A 19,786-nucleotide genomic window follows, 5' to 3' on the forward strand; every position below is an offset into this window, starting at 1 on the left:
GGAGCCCAATAGAACATGCAGTCAATGAATCTAGCAATGTTGAAGCTCTCTCTAAAAGAGTTGTTTGCATCTTTATTGCTTGTTTGATGAATTGGAAAGGCGCCAATCATGCAATGACAATTTTTGAACTATTTTTGGCTGAAGTTTGAGAAGACTAAACTATTTCGCCTCCCTGATTTCTAGTATGATGCACATTTCTGCAACTTGCATGAATTGCTTTTCTCTGCTAGTTTGGAAAATGCAAAACAGGTATTACTTTTATGAATGTAATCTTCAATACTATTGTCACCCAAATGAACCTCCACTTTTATGTATCATGAGGAGTCCTCATCAAAGGCCTAGGAAGAATGTAAATCACCACTAGCTTTTGGGTACATGGGGTCACTACTATCCATTCTCTAATTAGAGACAAATTTGCAATGACTTTGAAGTCCTTGATGATGGAGACCTAAAAGGCTATTTGATTTTTTATTTTTTATTTTTCCAAAAATAGACTTTAAAATTTGTATCTATCTTGGAAAGTTCTTTTTGTATCATTGACTGGATCTATGTAGAGGGTTAAATTTAAAAGCAGTAATACTCCATCTTTAGGCTGCAAAATCTTAAGGCAACCTAAAAGTGAAATATAGCAAGCAGAGGATTACATAATCGCTGTGGGATGCGCGGTACTTCTTTTCCTTTCTTTGGGCACTGGTCTCTATTGTCCTGTCAGGGACTTTCGCAAGTGTCATTTTGTTTGGTCGGGAAGGCATCTGTTGTGCTAATAGAAGGGTTGAGGAGATGTATGAGAAGGGGAAACCCCTTCCGGTGGGCTACCTGAAGCCGATTTTGAGGGATTCTTGTTCAGAAACCTGAGGCAAATCAAGCTTGGAGTATTTAGAGATTGCCAGGATAGTGTAGTTGGATTTTTTTCCCAAACCTGCTGGAGTAGGATCGGCATATATACATGTGTGCGTTTATGTGTGGTTCTTTTTTGGGTGGAAGGACTGAGTCATGGTTATTTCATGGATCTCATATCAGAAGTGAGGATCCTGGAAATTAGACATTTGGTTGTGCAAAATCGTAAATGTATCTAGAGAGTTGGCTTTTTATTACTTTTGGATTCCTTATTCGGCTAATTAGATAGTGGATCAGTTGGTTAAGCAGGTGCCTTAAGGCTAAAACCTTTTGTAGGGGCTTTCCATCCTCTGTGCATTGTATTTTATTGGTTTCTTTGTTGAGACTTTGTGGCTTATTGTGCTATGGTTTTTCTTTCCTTGCCCTACACTGGTTCAATGCTTATGACTTGAAGGGCACATAATCCTTATCATAGAGTTGTACCTCGAATTCATTTTCAAATTTCAATGACTTATTTTTTCTGCTTTCAAAATATTGCAAATTTTTACCTTTCAGCGCTGTCCCTGTTAGATCTTTGAGTGTCAACTTTTAGGGACAGTTATAGCATTTGAGAATCACTCTAACTTGGTTAGGACTTGTACACATCAATAAAGAGCTTAAGAATCACTATTATGTTTTATTTATAAGTGTTGTGGGGAAAGCTGGAGGTCCATAGAAAGTTCTTGAGCTAGGGAGCACATGTCTAGGCCATGGATGCAATTCTAGACCTATAAGATGAACACATTTTCTTGTTTCTCAAGTCCCGACAGTGATTCAGAAAAAGGAAAAGGAAAAAAAAAAGAGGTTACCTATCAAAAATTTAAAAACAAAAAGCATTTCTTGTCTCTAAATTGCTTTGTGTAAGTACTTCCCCTGCAGTAGCAAGCCTGAATGCGAATACATGAAGTAGATTCTACCTTAGGACAGTTCTAACTTTTGGTTGCATTCCCATTTCAGTATCGTCAATATAAAGGCTTGTTGTTGCAGGTTAATCATGCCCTGTTGGAGGAAATAAGGGAGATAAATCAACGACTTATAGACACTGTAGTAGATATCAGTCATGAAGATGTTGATCCAGCAGCAGCAGCAGCTGCTGCTGCTGAAGCTGGTGAAGGAACCATTGTTAAGTGCTCTTTCAGTGCTGTAGCTCTCAGCCCAAACTTGAAATCACAGTATACCTCAACACAAATGGTGGGGTTTCAAACCTATTTGATCTAAATGTGATTTATTTCCTGTGTACATCGTTTTCTCCTTGTTGATATTTACTTTGTATTCTTGCTATGCAGTCACCAATTCAGCCCTTACGATTGCTTGTTCCCACAAATTATCCAAATAGCTCTCCAATACTCTTGGACAAGTTTCCAGTTGAAATAAGGTGAGGCAACAGAGTGCTTATGGTTTTCTTTATGTGCTTATTACTATTCTATAAAGTGTAGGAACATCATAAAGCCAATCATTGCTCATCTGGGGATTGTTTCAAGCTTCTGAACCTTATAGCTGGCTAACCGTTTTGATGTAATATTTTTCCTGGGACAAAAAAGGTTCAGGTGCACATAGATCTTTTTTCTTCCTGAGCCTAACTTTAGAGACGGTAAACTTTACAGAATTTTATGATAAAAGTATTTATTGACACAATTCCATGATAAAAAGCTATTAGGGAAGTGTTTTTAAAAACTGTTTTCTGTAAAACAGTTCTCCTGCCTCAAAAAAACACCTGTTAAGAAACTTATTTTGTAAATAAATTGTTTTCTGATAACATATTTTAATAGTTTTCATTTGTTTTTTGGGACTGCTTTAAAAAATAATTATATAAATATGAATAATGATCGCAAATAAAGCATTTAAAATAAAATTTATTTTTTATTTGGACACAGAAAACAAATTGAGAACATTCAAAGTTGTTCTCAAAACAGATTTTTGTTCTAGAAAAAATTCAACAAATTGTTTTTGAAAGCAAAAACTATTTTTTGAGAACTGTTTTCGAAAACATTTCCAAACAAGCCCTAAACCACTCTTGTATTTTCTTTCTTTATTTTTTCTTTTTGTTGGACCCTTGTGCCTCCTTGAGTTTGGTATTTATCTTATCAAGGGTGGGAAACAAGGGCTGTCCACTCAGACCTTTTTTTTTTTTCCCTCTTTTTTTTCTTTTTTTCTTTTTTGATCTATACTTCATATACTATACATTTTCTGTCCTTTTTTGAAGGATTTGTCTCCTTCATCCTTTTGTACAAACTCTTATTTTAGTTTCTTATCAATGATAATAATAATTCTATTTGTTTTGATAGAAAATAGTTCTAGGAATTTTTTTGTTAGGCTGTCTTTTTCTCACTGGATTTGTTTGAATTACGTATGGTTGAAATTTATATGTCCTTTCACTTTTTAGTTAGTTTTGAGGATAAAAATATGGCCTCACAACTAACTTCGATTTTTCTTTTGTGGAATGGTTTGTCTAGAGGTATTCCACTTTAGAGGGTGCTTCTTGGGTTTTGGTGCTGGGTTTTCAAGGCATTTACAATGTTGATGGAGACTGTTAGTTGGAATGTACAAGCCTTGGGTTGTAAAAAGAAAAGAAGGGTAATCAAAGATCTTTTATGCAAAGCAGAACTAGATAGAAAGAAAAAGGAAAAGGAAAAGAAAAAGAAAAGAAAGGTGTGATAAGAACTTGGTAAGAAACAGTTGGATGGCTGAGAGTAGAGAGTGTGAAGAAACTACCAGCATGTGGGGCATCTGGTGGAATATTTGGGATTCTAGATCCTTTCTTGTAGTGAAGCGGTGACAAGGTTTTTTTCCAATTTCAATCAAACTTTCTTCTATTTGTAATGAGGTTTTTTGGCTATCTTCAGTTTATGCCCTGAATAATATTTAACTTAGAATTTTTGGGATGAAATTTCAGACCTGTTTAGTTTGAATTTCCCAAGATGGTGTGTTGGATGAGATTTTAATGTGATAAAAAGAGTCTTAGAAAAATTGGGAGGCTCCAAGCTTACCGTAAGGAATGTATTGGTACATGATGGAGAGAGCTCCAAGTTGTCGGATGGGAAGGTTATAAATCCATGCAAAAATCACAAGGCATCAAAGCAAAATTGGAATTGTGGAACAAGAATAGCTTTAGGAACATTTGGGAAAAGAGGGAGGCTATCATCAAAGACATAACTATGGTAGACTCTCGTGAAGGGGAGAGATTGCACTCTCAAATGAATTAATGACCTTGATGACTACCACGAAAGTGGAGTTGGAAGCACTTTTATTTAGGGAAAAAGTTTATTAAAGGTGAAAACTAGAGTTAAAGGGGCTAAGGAGGGGGATTGCACCTCTAGGTACTTCCACAGGGTCTCTTGTGGAAGAAGGAAAAAGAGACTCATCAAATCATTAGTGAATAAGGAAAGAGTGGCATTAGACAATCAAGAAAGTATTTTAGAGTAGGTTTTAGGCTTTTTTGGTAAATTATGTAGTAGAGTGGAAGAGTATTTGTGGTGGTTAGAAAGCTTGGATTGGTCCCTTATTTTAGAGGAGAGTGCTAATAATTTGGTGTGAAGAGGAGGAAAATGAGAAATGATCTTTCGCATGGACAAGGAAAAGGCACAAGCCTAGATGGCTGCACATGTACATTTTATCAAGATTGTTGGGATATCGTTAAAGAGGATTTTCCTGAAGGTCTTCTATGAGTTTCATGACAATGGAGTCATCAATAAGGGAATAAATGCCACTTCCACTGCTCTAGTGCCTAAGAGGAGCTAAATCAATCGAATGTCTTATTTTAGACCCATTAGCTTGGTGACTAGCCTCTATAAAATGATAGCTAACGTTCTGTCTCAAAGATTACAAGGGGTTTTGCATGATGCTGTTCATAATTCTTAGGGAGCTTCATTGAGGATAGACAAATTTTGAATGTAGTTTTGGTGGTGAATGGAGTGGTGGATGAGAATGACATTTTGGAGAGGAAGGAGTTTCTTTGAGATTGATTTTGAAAAAACTTATGATTGTGTGCAATGGGGTTTTTTGGTTCATCATTAAAGAGGAAAAATTTTGGTTGGAGATAGAGATCATGGATTCATGGGTGCATTTCATCAGTCAGTTTTGCAGTATAATTAAATGGGTGAGCCAAAGGATGGGTTGAGGAATCTAGGGGCTTAAGTCAAGGTAATCCCTCTCCCATTTCCTTTTTATCATTGTTGTAGATGAGTAGCTTGATGTTAAGGGTAGAGGAGAGGGGGATCTTACAGGGCATTTTGGTATGTAGCAATAGGGCAAGGGGAAATTTACAATTTGCTGATGATACAATATTCTTCTCAAGAGCTAGAGAGAAGGACCTATACAACCTCAAGGTAATTTTTTTTTTTTTTGGGATAAGTAAGAGAGAAAAACTGTATTAAAAACCGCCAAAACAACGGCTGAAAGTATACAAAGAAGAAGAAAACACCCCCCCGCTCCCCAGCTGGAACAAATCAGCTGCCAAGAACGGAGGTGCAAAAGGAACCCCACCCTCAACAGGTTCCCACCCAATCAATAAAATCAACTAAAGTCGAAAGACCATCTTTTATGTACAACCTTAAGGTAATCTTGTTGGTTTTTGGATGCATTCATGGGTTCAAGTTGAATCTTGATAAGAGTACCCTATTGGGTATCAATATTAATTAGACTCTAGCCCTTAAGGTGGCGACTTTTTTTAGACTGCAAGATGTTTGATTAGTCTCCCTTACTTGGGTCTTTATGAGGAATCTGAGAGTAGTATCCTTTGGGATCCAGTTGTAGAGAGGATTTTACATTGGTTAGATGGTTGGAAGGAAGCCAATATGTCCATAGGTTGTAGAATCACCCTTATGCAGTCATGGGTATCCTTTATTCCCTTGTATTTTCTATATTTGTTCAAAGCTTCGATTAAAGTAGCCTTCAGGATTAAGAAATTGAAAGATTTTATTTGGTCAGGGTTTGGGGAAGGGAAGAGAGATCACCTTATAGGTTGGAACTAGATGTATAAGCCTAATTGGGAAGGAACTTCTAGGGAAGTGGTTGTGAAGGTTCCCTAGAGAGAGTGATGCTTAATATCACAATGTTGGGTGATAAATCTCTTAATGAGCAGTTCCCAAACATCTATGGAGTAGTGAGGTCAAGAAATTATTTCCTCAATGCTAGCTTCCTCCATGTTAAGCCTTTTATAAGTAAGGGCTTAGTTAGCTACCGATCGATCTTTTAAATGGAGAGGGAATAAAGAGATTAGGAAGAAGAGATAAAGGAATTATTGGTGATTGCAATGGTTGAACTCATATAAAATTAATTTCATATTATTGATGTTGAACTCTTAAATAAAGGAAGAACACTATTCATTGACAGATGAAGAAGAAGAATGCATAGATATTAACACTGATGTAGAGGATAATGGAGCAATTGGATATAATTATAATTCATTAGATGATTCCTACTAGTAATGGTGATGTTAGTGTTGAAGATTGTTTGATAAAGCCATGAGAGAGTTGGTTATTATGAATTGTATGGTTTTCTTGTTGTTCAATTCTATGTGATTTTATTATTATTATTATTATTATTATTATTATTATTTTGTTTAAGTTGAGGCTAATTCTTTGTTCCACCTCAAGGTTTATGCCTCGTCTCATTAGGCAAAACGCCTCAAAACTACCTTTAGCCTTTTAAAATATTGAATATGATTGACCTAATTGTCACTAGATTTACAAAGACCACATCTATTATCCATCAGCCACCCACTTTATTAGGAACACATTTGACAAGAGCAAAGAAGTGGGTTTGGAGGATGATCCCTTTTTACTTATTCAGATCAAGGAAAAAAATCTGCTAATTTTACGCTAAATATCATGGAAACTTCATAATATTGGTGGGGTCCGATATGAAATTCTAGGTGAAAAGACCAGTGGACTGAAAATCAGTGATTTTTGATGAATTTCGGTTTTTCTTTCATCAACTTATTGGGAATTTCCGAATTTATCATCAGTTAATCGCTATTTTCTCTTGGCCACGTCACTACCTACTTATAAAAATTTAAAGGGCAAGGCATTGTGCTCAAACCCAAGCCTTGCAGTGTGTCAAGGTAGTCACTTAACCAACAAGGCACTTGTGCCCTTATTATAATATCTCTTCACAAAATATATAACCTTTATTTGTGATATATGCACGTACAAAATAAAATATTACAATAAAACTTTAATAAATAAATTAATTTTAATTATCTTATTTTCAAATTTCATTTAATTGGTAATTGAAACTATAACAATCACCATGATAATCTTCTTAATAAGTCTTCTTTATATCTTTTGTGTTGTAATTAAATATAAGAACATAAACTTATAAAATTATAAACATTTTTAAATAAAAAATCATACATATATTATCATTTCTTTTATATCCTTGAATACATCTAAACCACATTAATCATCATTTTAATATTAAATGTGTTTTCAAGTTTTGCATATATTATTGTGGAACGTCACAAATTTTATTATACATTATATTCTTTCTTCTATAAGACAACTTTAATATGTGTATCATTGTGTGCTTTATCATTTTTGGAAGTTTTTTTCAAACATTTCTATTAGTTTTGATAAATTTCTACTTGACCGATATTTTTTTCCTGGATTTCTGTCAAATATTTCCGATATTTCCTGATATTTGCGTAAAATCCAACTATTGATATTCCTACATTTCCCAATATTTTGATCCTTGATTCTGATGAGGAGCTGTTTATGTTACATTTCATTTATAGCTTGGATGGGGGTTAATGCCACCCTGTGGTGCTCCATCAAAATATTTCAACTCTTGTGTACCTAGATTGTGCACCTCTTTGTGCTAGGTGCTTATTACTATAACCTATTGGCCCATTAAAAAAAAGTTTTGTTTGTCTATTTATGTCGAGTTATATAAAATTTTCACCCACCCAGCTACTATTTCCACCAATTTTCTTTGATGATATTGTTTTTTTCTAGACACCTATTAGATACAGCATCTAAACTCAAATCTGAAGTGTACAAGATCAAAAACCTAAAGTAAGATATGGATTCATCTCTTTCTGTACACCCAAGTAATTGATATCCAAGCAAAACTCAAGAGCAAGAGCCATGTAATGAGTCAATCTTTTAACACACGAAACTACTTGGAAAAAAATGTGATCTCCAATAGGGGAATAACTTTCTTTATCCTGGGTATATTCAAATAACCATCAATTCCAATTCATAGAGCTTCAAAACAAGGAATAGGCAACTTCTAAGTTCTTACACCATGAGAATACTGAGAGACATTTCCCTAAATAGAAGTGAATTTGGGTTTGAAATACAAGTAAGAATTTGAGACATGCCACTACAATTGTCTTCTTTTCAATGCACCCCTCTTGATGCTTGAATCTTGAGTTCTTGTACAGGCCTCATAAACTTCAGAACTGTTTTTTCTGTTGAATTTCTGTGGCTTATAGTGCATTGATGGAGTTTCATTGCCAACTTTGCAGTGGTTGTGGCTTGCTCCTTCCTCACTCAACATAGGGCAGCTCTTGAACAAGGTCCTTAAAACATCTCTAGGACTGCTATTCCTGACTTGAGAAAGGGATTAAAACAAAGCCTTCATTTATACCTTTAGGACTCGTATAGAACACCCTTCACGTACTCAGAGTTGAAACAAATCAAATCACATGGTTTGATTCATTGCAAGAAGTAAAAATAAAACTTCTTCCCTTCCCTCTCTATTCTAAGCTTCATTAATATCCCTGCTCCATCCTCTGCGGCTGTTTGTTTGCCTCCTGGAGGAGCACTGAAATTAAAATGAAGGAAAAGAAAAACATCCTGAGTTGAAACTTAAGCTCTAAAATAAATAGTTTTGAAAATTTTGGATGCTATCTATCACTTGTTAGCATCATCTTAAGAGTTGAAGCATGGTTTTAATTGACAGCCATAAAAGTAGAGGAGTTAACATAAAAGCATGAAACTGGGGCACAAGGTCTTGTGTAATCTTGTCATGTCCACTAGAGACTGATGATGCTAAAGAAAAAGTACACTAGAACATAATGAAGATTACAATAATGTGAATTTTCTTAAGAACTCATCAGAAAAGGGTGCCTGATCAAAGTTTCATGTAAGTAAAACCTGAAAAACAAAATCCACCTTATTTGGATGTAACATATATTTGCTCCAGGGTCAATTTACTTTGATATAAATTCTAGTCATATTAGATATGTTACTTACATAAATTTGGTGTGACACTCCTTTGACAGCAAAGAGTATGAAGATCTTTCAGTAAAGGCTAAGTCGAGATTTAGCATCTCACTTCGCAGCCTGTCACAACCCATGTCACTTGGAGAGATAGCAAGGACTTGGGATGTTTGTGCCCGTGCAGTTATTTCTGAATACGCACAGCAGAGTGGCGGTGGGAGTTTCAGCTCAAGGTATGGAGCGTGGGAGAACTGCTTGAGCGCTGCTTGACCATCTCTACAGAGCCACCAATTAGCCTAAAACAAGAAAACAGGAAGAAGAGAAAGAATGTTTAGGGACTGGTGATACAGAATCTGCAGCGTTCGCTGGCACCATGGCCTATAGAACAGTTACAGTAAGGTGTTTATGGTGAAGTTTGTGGATTTTCACAAGGGTGTTTTTGTAGCATGTACTGTTTTATATGGTGTGTTACAGGAACTTGTAGCATGTTCTGTTTTATATGGTGTAAAATACATCATAAAACATATACTCGGTGGTTAATGCTTGTTTTATGCATCATAACCATTCAGGTGTCTAGTGTGGCACAGGTTGCTTAGGTTTTAGACTACTTTCCCCTAATTCCAGTTTTTCAATAAAAATGATGTTGATGTATGATATGAGACGACCTTTCAGCTAACCTAGATTCACTATTAAGAAAGCCCTAGACTTGAGATGCACATGTCATGCTTCAAAATCAAAGCATGCTTGTACTATCACACGGGCTCTCAACTCACAAGAGAGGGCAAAACTATTAGATAGGAAAAAAGGTCTAATTGTAAGTACCTATCTCCCATCATGTTTACCCGTGAAATTCCTTGATTGAAGTATAAAATAATACATATATATACATAATTACCCAGATTGATGTGTACCATACTGATGGTTTTAAAGATATAAAAGAAGACCCTCGCCGATTCCCCTCTAATGATTAAGTTAGAACACAGGCAATTAAGAGAGAAATGACTTTGGGAGTGTGTTCTATCTAATGTTTTCAAAACTAGACTCGTCATTGAATATGAAAAGTTTGGTTTACGGTTAACTGGTCGGACCAACAGTCGAACCGATGATGTCATAAATATATATTTTATTATTTTATATATTATTAAAAATTAAAAATTAATAAATTCTATCTAAATTTTGACAATATCTACTTTGTTTGTTGAGTTTTTTCATAAATTTTTTTACCTGTAGAAGTCATCAATCATCATATATGATATCTATAACACAATATAAGATGTTATACATTCATAATGTCAATAAACCCAATATTTATCAAATAATCAAACCATTGCTATCCTATAATAACCAAATTATCAAAGAGTTGTTTAACTTAACACATTGTCCATAATAGATAATATAAATGTCAATAACAGGTCCACAACACTTAAATAATTACACAAAATATAACATGTCAATGTTTGAATATTCATGAAGATTTTTGCATACTAATAAATAGAAAATTCATGTCTTCATTCATTTTGGAAATTGGAATATGGAGATTGAAAATGAGCATATGGAAAACCAAAGTTCTCCACATCAAGCCCTTCTATAGCCACGCCACCACCATCCTCATCATCTACACAAATATTGAATATATATCAATAAGAAATCATTTTTGAAGAAAAAAAAATATAATTATTGAACTTTTATAAGTTTAAATATTCTACTAACCGATGTGAGAACTTGAACCTTCCACTTCATTTATTGGAATTAACCCTTCTTCATCTAGAAGATTTTCCAATTCTTCAACATCTAACTTTGTTGGCTGATCGTCATCAACTATCCAAAATTTGGTCTCATCAATGCATGCATAGTCAATGGGATCATAGATTCTTTTCTTGTTATAGAACCTAAAAAAAAAACATATAATTATTCATAATTGTGAATAAAAGAATTTAAATTCAAAACAACTAAGAAAACATTTATACTGATTTTTTAGCCGCAAATTGTAATGAACGTGTACAAAATCATTAAGCATTTGATGTTCCAATCTATTCCTTCTTTTGGTATGTATACGTTCAATGACACTCCAATTCCTCTCACATCCAAAAGATGATGTAGTTTGACTTAATATTTGAATGACCAACTTTTGCAAATGTGGTGCACTGTGTCCATGTAGCCTCCACCATTCATCTAGTTACCATTTTACATTAAAAATAAGAAAAAAAAAATGCATTAGCAAGTTTAAAATATTAAATAGTAAGTAGGTAACTAATAAAAAAGAACAAACACACTAATAAATGAAAATAATTTTTTACCAAGTTGAAGTACTTCACGTGGAGAATAAGCAAGGTCTCTTCCAAAACTTCCCAATCGATCATGAAACAACTTCATTTAATTTATTGTTTCAAGCTTGCCTTTCAGAACTTTCTGATCAATAACATCCATGACACCTCCAATAATAGTTGGCTCATTACAAAAGTTTTCCTGATCATATTGGAAACATGGATTCGACCAATAAGCTGCTGAATGAATGCTTTTCTTTAGTTGTTGATCCCAACATTGTTTTATGATCTCTGTATAAAGCTTGTATAGTCTTTTGCTATAGTTAAACAATTTCTTGATGCCCAAACGAACCCTATACATGCCTTCATACACATATCCCATCGAAGACCTCTCTTCACAATCAACATTACGCAATTAGCACATTAGTGGAGACATAAGATTCACAACAATAAAACAATCATTCCAAAATCTATGATCCAAGATGATGGAAACTACAACTTTGCTTTTATTATCCTTTGAATATCTAGAGTCCACAAAGAACTTACTAGTCACCAAAGCTTGCAAGTCATGTTTATGATCATGAAGACTCTTGATTGCAATGAATGTAGTAGCAAAACAAGTTGCACCAGGTCGGAGAATCTCTGTCCATCCGTCTCTTTTTCTCAACCAACTTAACAAAGCAACATGATTATACACAAAAGTTGTCACTTTTGATGCACGTTTTACAAGTTCAACAACATGGTCCATTTTACCAATATCCTTTAAGATCAAATTAAGACAATGAGCTGCACAAGGTGACCAATTGATGTGTTTATGTTTATGAGAAATCAATCTCCCCGCGACCACATAATTTGCTGCATTATCAGTCACTATATGAACTACATTGAGTGAACCCACTCATTCAATCACCTCATCAAATAACAGAAACAAATTAGTTGCATCCTTGACAATGTTTGAAGCATTAACAAATTTCATAAACAATATTCCTTCAGGACAATACACAAGGAAGTTGATGAGTGTTCTTTGTCTATTATCTGTCCAACCATCACCTATTATTGTACAACCAACTTTTGCCCAAATTGCACGATAAGAGTCCACAAGTAACTGAACTTCCTTCTTGACATCCTTTAAAAGATTAACCTGCAACTGATGGTAATTTGGACCCTTATATCCAAGACCAATTGCTGATATAACATCCAACATTGGCTTGAAGTAAAAGGAATTCACAGCATTGATAGGAATGCATGCATCATAAAAGAATCTCCCAACTGCCATATCCACTCTCCAAATAGCTTCTTTCCCAGCTAATACACTTCTCATGGAAGGTTGAGCTCCTTGAGTATTTCTTGGTGTAAAATACTTATCCACTATCGATTTTTTTTCTTTTTCCACTACAAGTTGCCATAGGACTTTGCATTTCTTGAACCTCTTCTTCACTTTCTGCCATATCCCCTTCAAATTATGACACATTAGGATCATAAGGATTTCTATATTCATATGCTTCTTGGGTTGCTTTATTGAAATTCACAAACTCTTGCAAAGAATTTTCCATTCGAAATTTGACATTAAGAGGAACCAATTTACATGGACCAATATCTCCTTTCACTCCAACAAAATGTTTCATTCTATGAATACCCCCACCTTTTGCAATCTTTTTACAATACAAACAAATAAGAGCTTTCCTTCCATTTGCATATCTTTATTTTGAAACATGCTCCCATGCAGGGTCGATCTTACTTCTAGTTAATTGTGAATTGGTGGTTGAATCTTGACCAGAGGATGGAGTCAAGTTTGATTCCATTTTTTCTCTCTCTATCAAATTAAAAACAAAATTCCCACATTAATCTAGAGAATGAAAGTCATCAATAATTTAATGATTTATAATCAAGTCATCAACAATTTATAATAATCACATATCAATGGGTAAATACCTAGTAATTTATTTAGTTAAAATTTTTCATCAAGAATAGATGACGAAGTCCATGTATGAGACATGCTATTTCATTAAAACTCATACATGATGCCTATATACTTATAATGTGGTTTTTCTATCAATTTCTAATAAATTGTGACACAAGCAAAAGTTAACTTCTAACTTTCATAAGCTACGAATGCTCTAAAACCACTTTTTATTTATTTTTTCTTTTTTTTCAGTTTTTTTTTTCCCATAATCATCCATGACCCCTTTGAAAAACTAGGATCCATAAACTAATATGCATCCTCCACTTGCCCAAACTAGTGGAAAATCATTAATTAGATTCCGGGTCTCTAATTCTTTCCCTTTACCACTTATACTGCAATTTTTATTTTTATTTTTATAATTTGGAAATTTTCATCATCACCAATCAGTTACTTTTGTTTTTCATCCAAACGAGATGGGAATATAGTTTTATAGTAATTCAAAGTGCAATTTTGGAAACTTTACTTGTCATACATTAAATATCACAACCATTGCCAGAACATAAGAAGCCAAACACAAGACTAAATATCTCTTCAAATAGAATTTGGTTTTCAGTTGTAACGGTTGTCGGTGGAAACTCTTTGGGTGTCACGGGCTGCGACGCGTCAGGAGTAGGCGGAGTGACAGATCGACAACAGTTGCGGGGAAAGGACTAAGGTGGGAGGGTTTGTAGTTTGCAACCAGCAGCTGTGATTTTCAATATATACCTTCCAAAACGGCGTTGTTTTGATACTATTTTTTTTAAAATTAATTTAACGTGACGGTTCGTCTAGTTCGTCGGTTGGACCATCGGTTCAAACGGTTTGACCCTGATTCAATGCAAATCCGGTCTAATTGGCCGGACCGGACCAGTCGGTCTGGTCCAATTTTTAAAACCATGGTTCTGCTTCTTCTACCATTCCCTTATTGGTTGTGCTCCTTATATAGCATTTATGGTACAATACCTAGGTTGCTCCATGGGACAGGTGGTAGCCCTGGCTTGTTGGAGCTACTTTGTAGCTGGGCAAAGATTGGGCCACTTGTTTGCACCTAGTTGAGGAACACTGGTTATGGAGAACACATAGTCAACCCTTACAATGTGACACTCGCATATGCAATAGTGGCATTTCAAGAATGTTGACCTTGACAGGCGTTTGCTACATAGGTCTATTATTTCATGTAGGCTAGCTAACATGAGTCATGTATTCGATCGAGAGTGCCCAGCCTCAGGTACTTATTTTACTCGATTGCAATAGGTTTGGGCACAAAGGTGTGAGAGACTAGGATTAGAGCATGGATGTGGCCGACACCCAGAAATAGCCACAACCTCCTACAAGTGTTGTCGACCACCTCCTCAGATGAAGACCATAATGGTCGTTGTGCAAGGGTACTTGGCAAACCAACAATGGGCCACTTGTCACTAAGCAAGATAACAGACAACCAAAGCAGAGACCATAAAAAGGTCACTCCCATAGTGAACCAGGTATGCATCTTGATTCTTAACTTCTCCTTGACATAGCTACTGCCTAACTAAATCATCGAAGATGGATGTTGAGACCTCTCAAGCATTCTTTGTTTTATAAGAGTTCCTTGGCTAAGTAGAAAGGGCTCACCTCTCAATTGGAGTCGAACGACACTGCAACTTATGACATTGCCCTTTTTATGCCCTAACAATGGAGTACAAAGTCAAATTCCCACTCAAAAATGGCTTTAGCCCTCCAAGTTCTGATGATGGCTCCATCCTCGACCATCAAAGAGCACCTGCAGCAGTGGCTGGAGGAATTAGGAATCTAGAAGATGAAAGTTGGATTGGAAACTCCATGGAAAGTATGGAAGAGATTGCTTCCACAATTGGTATGTGAGTCTCTCTTTGACTAAGCTAATTCTTTAGTTACTATGTGTTCTTGAAAATCTTATAGCTCCATTGAATGGTTTTCCTCATGAATCTGAGCTAGCCATCCATAGGCTTAACATCAAGCTTAAGATTAAACCCTATGTTGCAGGCAAAATTAGAGAACCATGGGGGGCAACCAACCTCTTTCTTGAGGCGAGTGATGATGGGTTTAGAATGCCTAACTTCATCACTGGTAGTTTGCCATATTTGAATTGAGAATGAACTTGTACGCCACCTATTCAATATTTTAACTCTTAGACTGGAATATTTATAATTGATGAAAAACTACACATCCTCCCAATAAGAGGATTTTTGCATTATTGAACTTAGAATTTAAACCTTGCATATAAGCATAAAAACCATTATAGGATAAAGGCAAGTTATCTCCAATTGAACCTTACATTATGCTTACTCTAAATTTTTATGTGAAAATAGAAAAGACACCTGGCTGAAAGTAGAGAATGATATAATTTTTCAATTGGTTCAATATGTTCTAATTTAAATAAATTAAAGAAAATTATTTTTGCAGTAAAAGTTTATCAAAGGGGTTGTGAACCAATGCTTGTGGCTTTAGGATTAGGTCAGGGGTTTTTACCAAAGGGGTTTTAGATGACATAACTAGTAAGTACATCAATAATAGATCAACATAGTATAATTACTCTCTTTTGGATCCTTGTAATTAGATGATTTAAGTGGATTCCTTCTCATGTTGAAAGGTGTGTTTGGTTTGTAAAACCCGTTGTAGTGAAGTATAAGTATGCGGCCAAGGTTGCTTGACTTATGACTTTCACAACCAGGGCGACATAACATTTTCTGCCCATGGTTACTCCTTTTGGTTATCAAAATCACTGACTTAAGTCTTTTTCAATCATTCATAGCTAAACCAATGGTGATAAGTTGAACAAAGATATGGAGATCTTAGTTCATCTCACCCCTTGGAGTATAAAATACTAAGAGAAAAAAATAGAAAACACGAAACAAAAAAGAAAACACATAAACAAAAAATGAAACATAAAAATTTGAAATCGCAAAAAAAGAAAAAAAAATCATTGAGAATAGAAACTAGGAGAGCTTACAAAAAGGAAATAAAAGAAAAATACAAGATTAAAGCTAAAACTAATCTACTCCTACTCTTAACAACAATCTAGCTTATTTCCCTATCATTTCCTTCTACTTCTTTATTTACAATTCCCGTATTTATAGGCGAAAATTTCCCTTCTTCCCAATTACTGCAAAGCCTTCTCTATTTAGCTATGTCTTCTGCCTATGCTAGTGATCCAAGTATGTTAGTGCAACCATCAGTCTTGAGATGTTAGCTTGGAGTGGTTGGTTGCATTTATCTTTTTCAGTGTGGTAGTATATATGGTGATGTGGATGGATCAATCAAAACTCCAAGAGCACTATTTTATGTGTAGCCTTAATAAGGGCACAATGATTGGAAGATGCGACAAGAGCAGTCAAGTCATTGCATTGGTGTAGATGTTGTTTGGGGTGCACTTTGTTGTGGAGGAGAGAATTTTGCACATATGAACTATTTGAGAGTTGCCTAGAATTTTTGATATTTGTTTTGTTTAAATTTTGGATTGTATCAATTGGTTAATTAATTTCAATTTATGTAATTTGACTATATTTTGGATGGTTGTGAACTAATTGTAGGAAATTTTGTTCTAGACTTGGGATAAAGACTTTGTTGTTTTTTCTCAAATTGGACTTTAATGATATTTATAAGTTAGTGAAATGAATTCTTAGTTAAGAGAAATTTTATTTAAATTTAAATAGTAATTTATTTTGAGAAAAAAAATAAAATTCAGGGTGTTCAAGTTGATTGCCAGCTTGGATTAGGATTAACCCTTATGGTCAAACCTTTAACCTAGGGTCATGAGTTGAGTTTTGGGTTGCTTAGAATTGGGGACACAACACTAAGTTCCTTTATACGATTAGTGTTTTATAGAGTTATGATTTTAACCCTCATCTTCCTTTAAAAAAAGACAATCGATAATAAAAACCACGCAAAATATAGAGACCGTGCACTAAATACAACCAACCAAAATATCTTCAAGCCTCACATAAAGCTTCAAATATTTGTCATCTCTTGTACAACTTCATCTTTGTTTGAAAAATCATTTTTAGAGAAGAGTGAGCCACAACTTAGTGGAGAAGGGTTTATTTACATTAAACGAATTTATAAACTATCATTTCAACACTTCTCTATAGCATAAGACAAGAATTCATTCAGAGGCATATAAAATCACTAAGATATATTTCACAATCATCAATTTTGAAATTACTATATATCTTACATGATGCTTTAATTAACCTTTCTTTGTAGCACATCACTTGTGTGCTATCATGGGTACCTATAACTTTAATTCTCTTACCCAAGGACATAAGTATGTGCCTCCCATTATATCCACACATAGATCTTTTTGGGATTGTTTTGAGTCTTTCATCTTAGAATACTTTGCTTTTCTTCCTTTAAGGGCTCTACCACAGGGATCATTCCCTTACCCCCCAATTATTTCCACCATAGTGGTGCCTTGAATATGAAGTTTCAATGTCTTTAAAACTTCTCCATGTGGCTCATGTTGCACATCCAAGTTAGTTCCAAACAAAACAGTATATAATAGAGAGCATATCTTAACCATGAGCAACAAATTTCAGCACTTCAATCAATATTACCTCTATTCAATCATCACATATGATCATAATTTTTCTTAGAAATGCACAATTCAATACATTAACTATTTCACAACTCATATAATCTAAAATTATCACTTAAATTACTAGTTTCAGTTCAAAGAACCATTATAAAACAAATTTAAAATAACAACTTAAGTATTCAGCTACTAGTCTCTCTACTTTAACCTCACTTCAATTGCAGCTTTATGCAGGGAAAGAAATAGAGCACTCTAAAGTTTCTATTAAGTTTTTTTAGGTCTTTATATATTCCATTTAAGTCTATCTATCAAAAACATGGTTGAAGTTAGTATCCCCTTCATCTCCAAGTTATTGCCATGTGTCATATGACTAGCTATCCTAAGTGTCCCAATCTAGCTCTCCATTTACACTTGTTGTAGTCCCTTTTTAATTGATTTTGGTGTTGCCAAATGGCTATAACAACAACCAAATATGATACTCATGAATGTGATTTTTTTGTTGTCCCAAATAATAAAACCTAATTTATGTAACAAAGCCAAGAAAAACTAAAGAAAGATTTGTCATGACTTCCATACAATTTTAGGTATCTTCCTTAAAGACCTATGGAAGTTGTCACAACAAGTCAAAATGATTTGCCTCTTACCTAATTCTCTAAATTGAGAATAATGTTCAAAGTTGAATTGAATGAGTTTAAAAGAATTTATGATTCAATTGATTCACGAATGGAGGTTCTGACGAGAACTCAAACTCAACACTTTATTTTGGTATGTTCGAGGTGATCATAATTGAGTTGCTACTTGCTTTTGTTGTTAGCACGTTAAATCAGTAATATTTGATGGCTTTCGTGAGTATTTTGTAGGTTTTGGGGTGCAAACAAAACTTCTATGGAGGTTTTGAGTGAAGCCACAAGGATTAAATACTTCAGGATTAACAAAGAAGCTTTTAAGGCAAGTGGCACATTGAAGAGGTAAGCTAGGAAAAAATTGTACACCTCATGTTCCTTAGGTTGGCACACTGCAAATGAATCATCTTGCGTACCCCTCTTCCAACTTAAGTTGCACATCCTCTTAGAGCATCTTATTGGAAAAATAATTTCATTTGGTGTTTAATGTTGAACTTAAACGGATATATATATATATAAAGGAAAACCTTACCTTGATCCATATTCTTTAACTTCAATATGATTTGAGGTTTTTCAAGTAACCTTTAACTTCTTCATTCTTGATCTTCCCTCTCCTACTCTCCCTTTTATGCACTCCTTATTGATGGGTATGAAGATGTTTTTTTTACTTAATTGCCAGAATGGAGAAAGGACCAAGAATTCCTCTATTTATAGATGTAGTAAATTCATTTCATCAATGAACGATTAACTAATTGTGAAATTCAAAATGAATCTAATTCAATTTCATCAAAATCTATGCATGCGAAAATGAATCAAAATATTTAATAAAAGAAAACTTAAGTCTTAAGAAAAGAAAAATTTAAGGTGATAATTAGGGTAAGTGGATCAAAATATTTAATAAAAAGAAACTTAACTTTTAAGAAAAGAAAACTTAAGGTGGTTATTAAGACCACTTTTAGTTGTAACACATTTGAAGTGGTGCAGCTCTTAAGAGTTGCACCACCTCCAGATTGCCATCTTTGTGCACACTTCTGATCCTCTCTTCACTAAACGGCACACCTTGAAGAACAACCATGGTGAACTTAAGGAATATTCCCTCTCCAACATTCTCTACTTAACTTCAAAGAAAACCTCTACACTTGGAAGCATACTCTGTCATCACTATCCTTCAACTGAAAGAAACCGAACCAGGTTAGAAGAGTAGGTGATCCTCTCCAACAGCGATCAATTGAAAAATGCAGCAAATCACATCTTCCCCAATCCACGTCCATCACTTTCGAGCATAAAAAGGCAAGGGTGTCAACCACCCTTGGCGGGAAGTATGGTGCATAGGCAATCGAGAGAAAAGTATATAAATATAAAGAAAG

The 19,786-nt window shown here is 34.7% G+C and overlaps 1 protein-coding gene across 1 annotated transcript in view; it reads left to right on the plus strand.

Annotated features, from left to right (window-relative positions):
* The window catches only part of LOC117928286 (mediator of RNA polymerase II transcription subunit 15a-like), a 27,189-nt gene extending 17,494 nt beyond the window's left edge, over window positions 1–9,695 (plus strand). Inside the window, 3 exon segments of the mRNA XM_034848193.1 lie at window positions 1,864–2,067; window positions 2,163–2,251; window positions 9,104–9,695. Of these exon segments, the coding sequence (XP_034704084.1) occupies window positions 1,864–2,067; window positions 2,163–2,251; window positions 9,104–9,311 (501 nt within the window). The 3' untranslated portion in view covers window positions 9,312–9,695.
* The last annotated feature ends 10,091 nt before the right edge of the window (window positions 9,696–19,786 follow it).

Source organism: Vitis riparia, chromosome 13, assembly GCF_004353265.1.
Source record: "Vitis riparia cultivar Riparia Gloire de Montpellier isolate 1030 chromosome 13, EGFV_Vit.rip_1.0, whole genome shotgun sequence".
Lineage (NCBI taxonomy): Eukaryota > Viridiplantae > Streptophyta > Magnoliopsida > Vitales > Vitaceae > Vitis > Vitis riparia.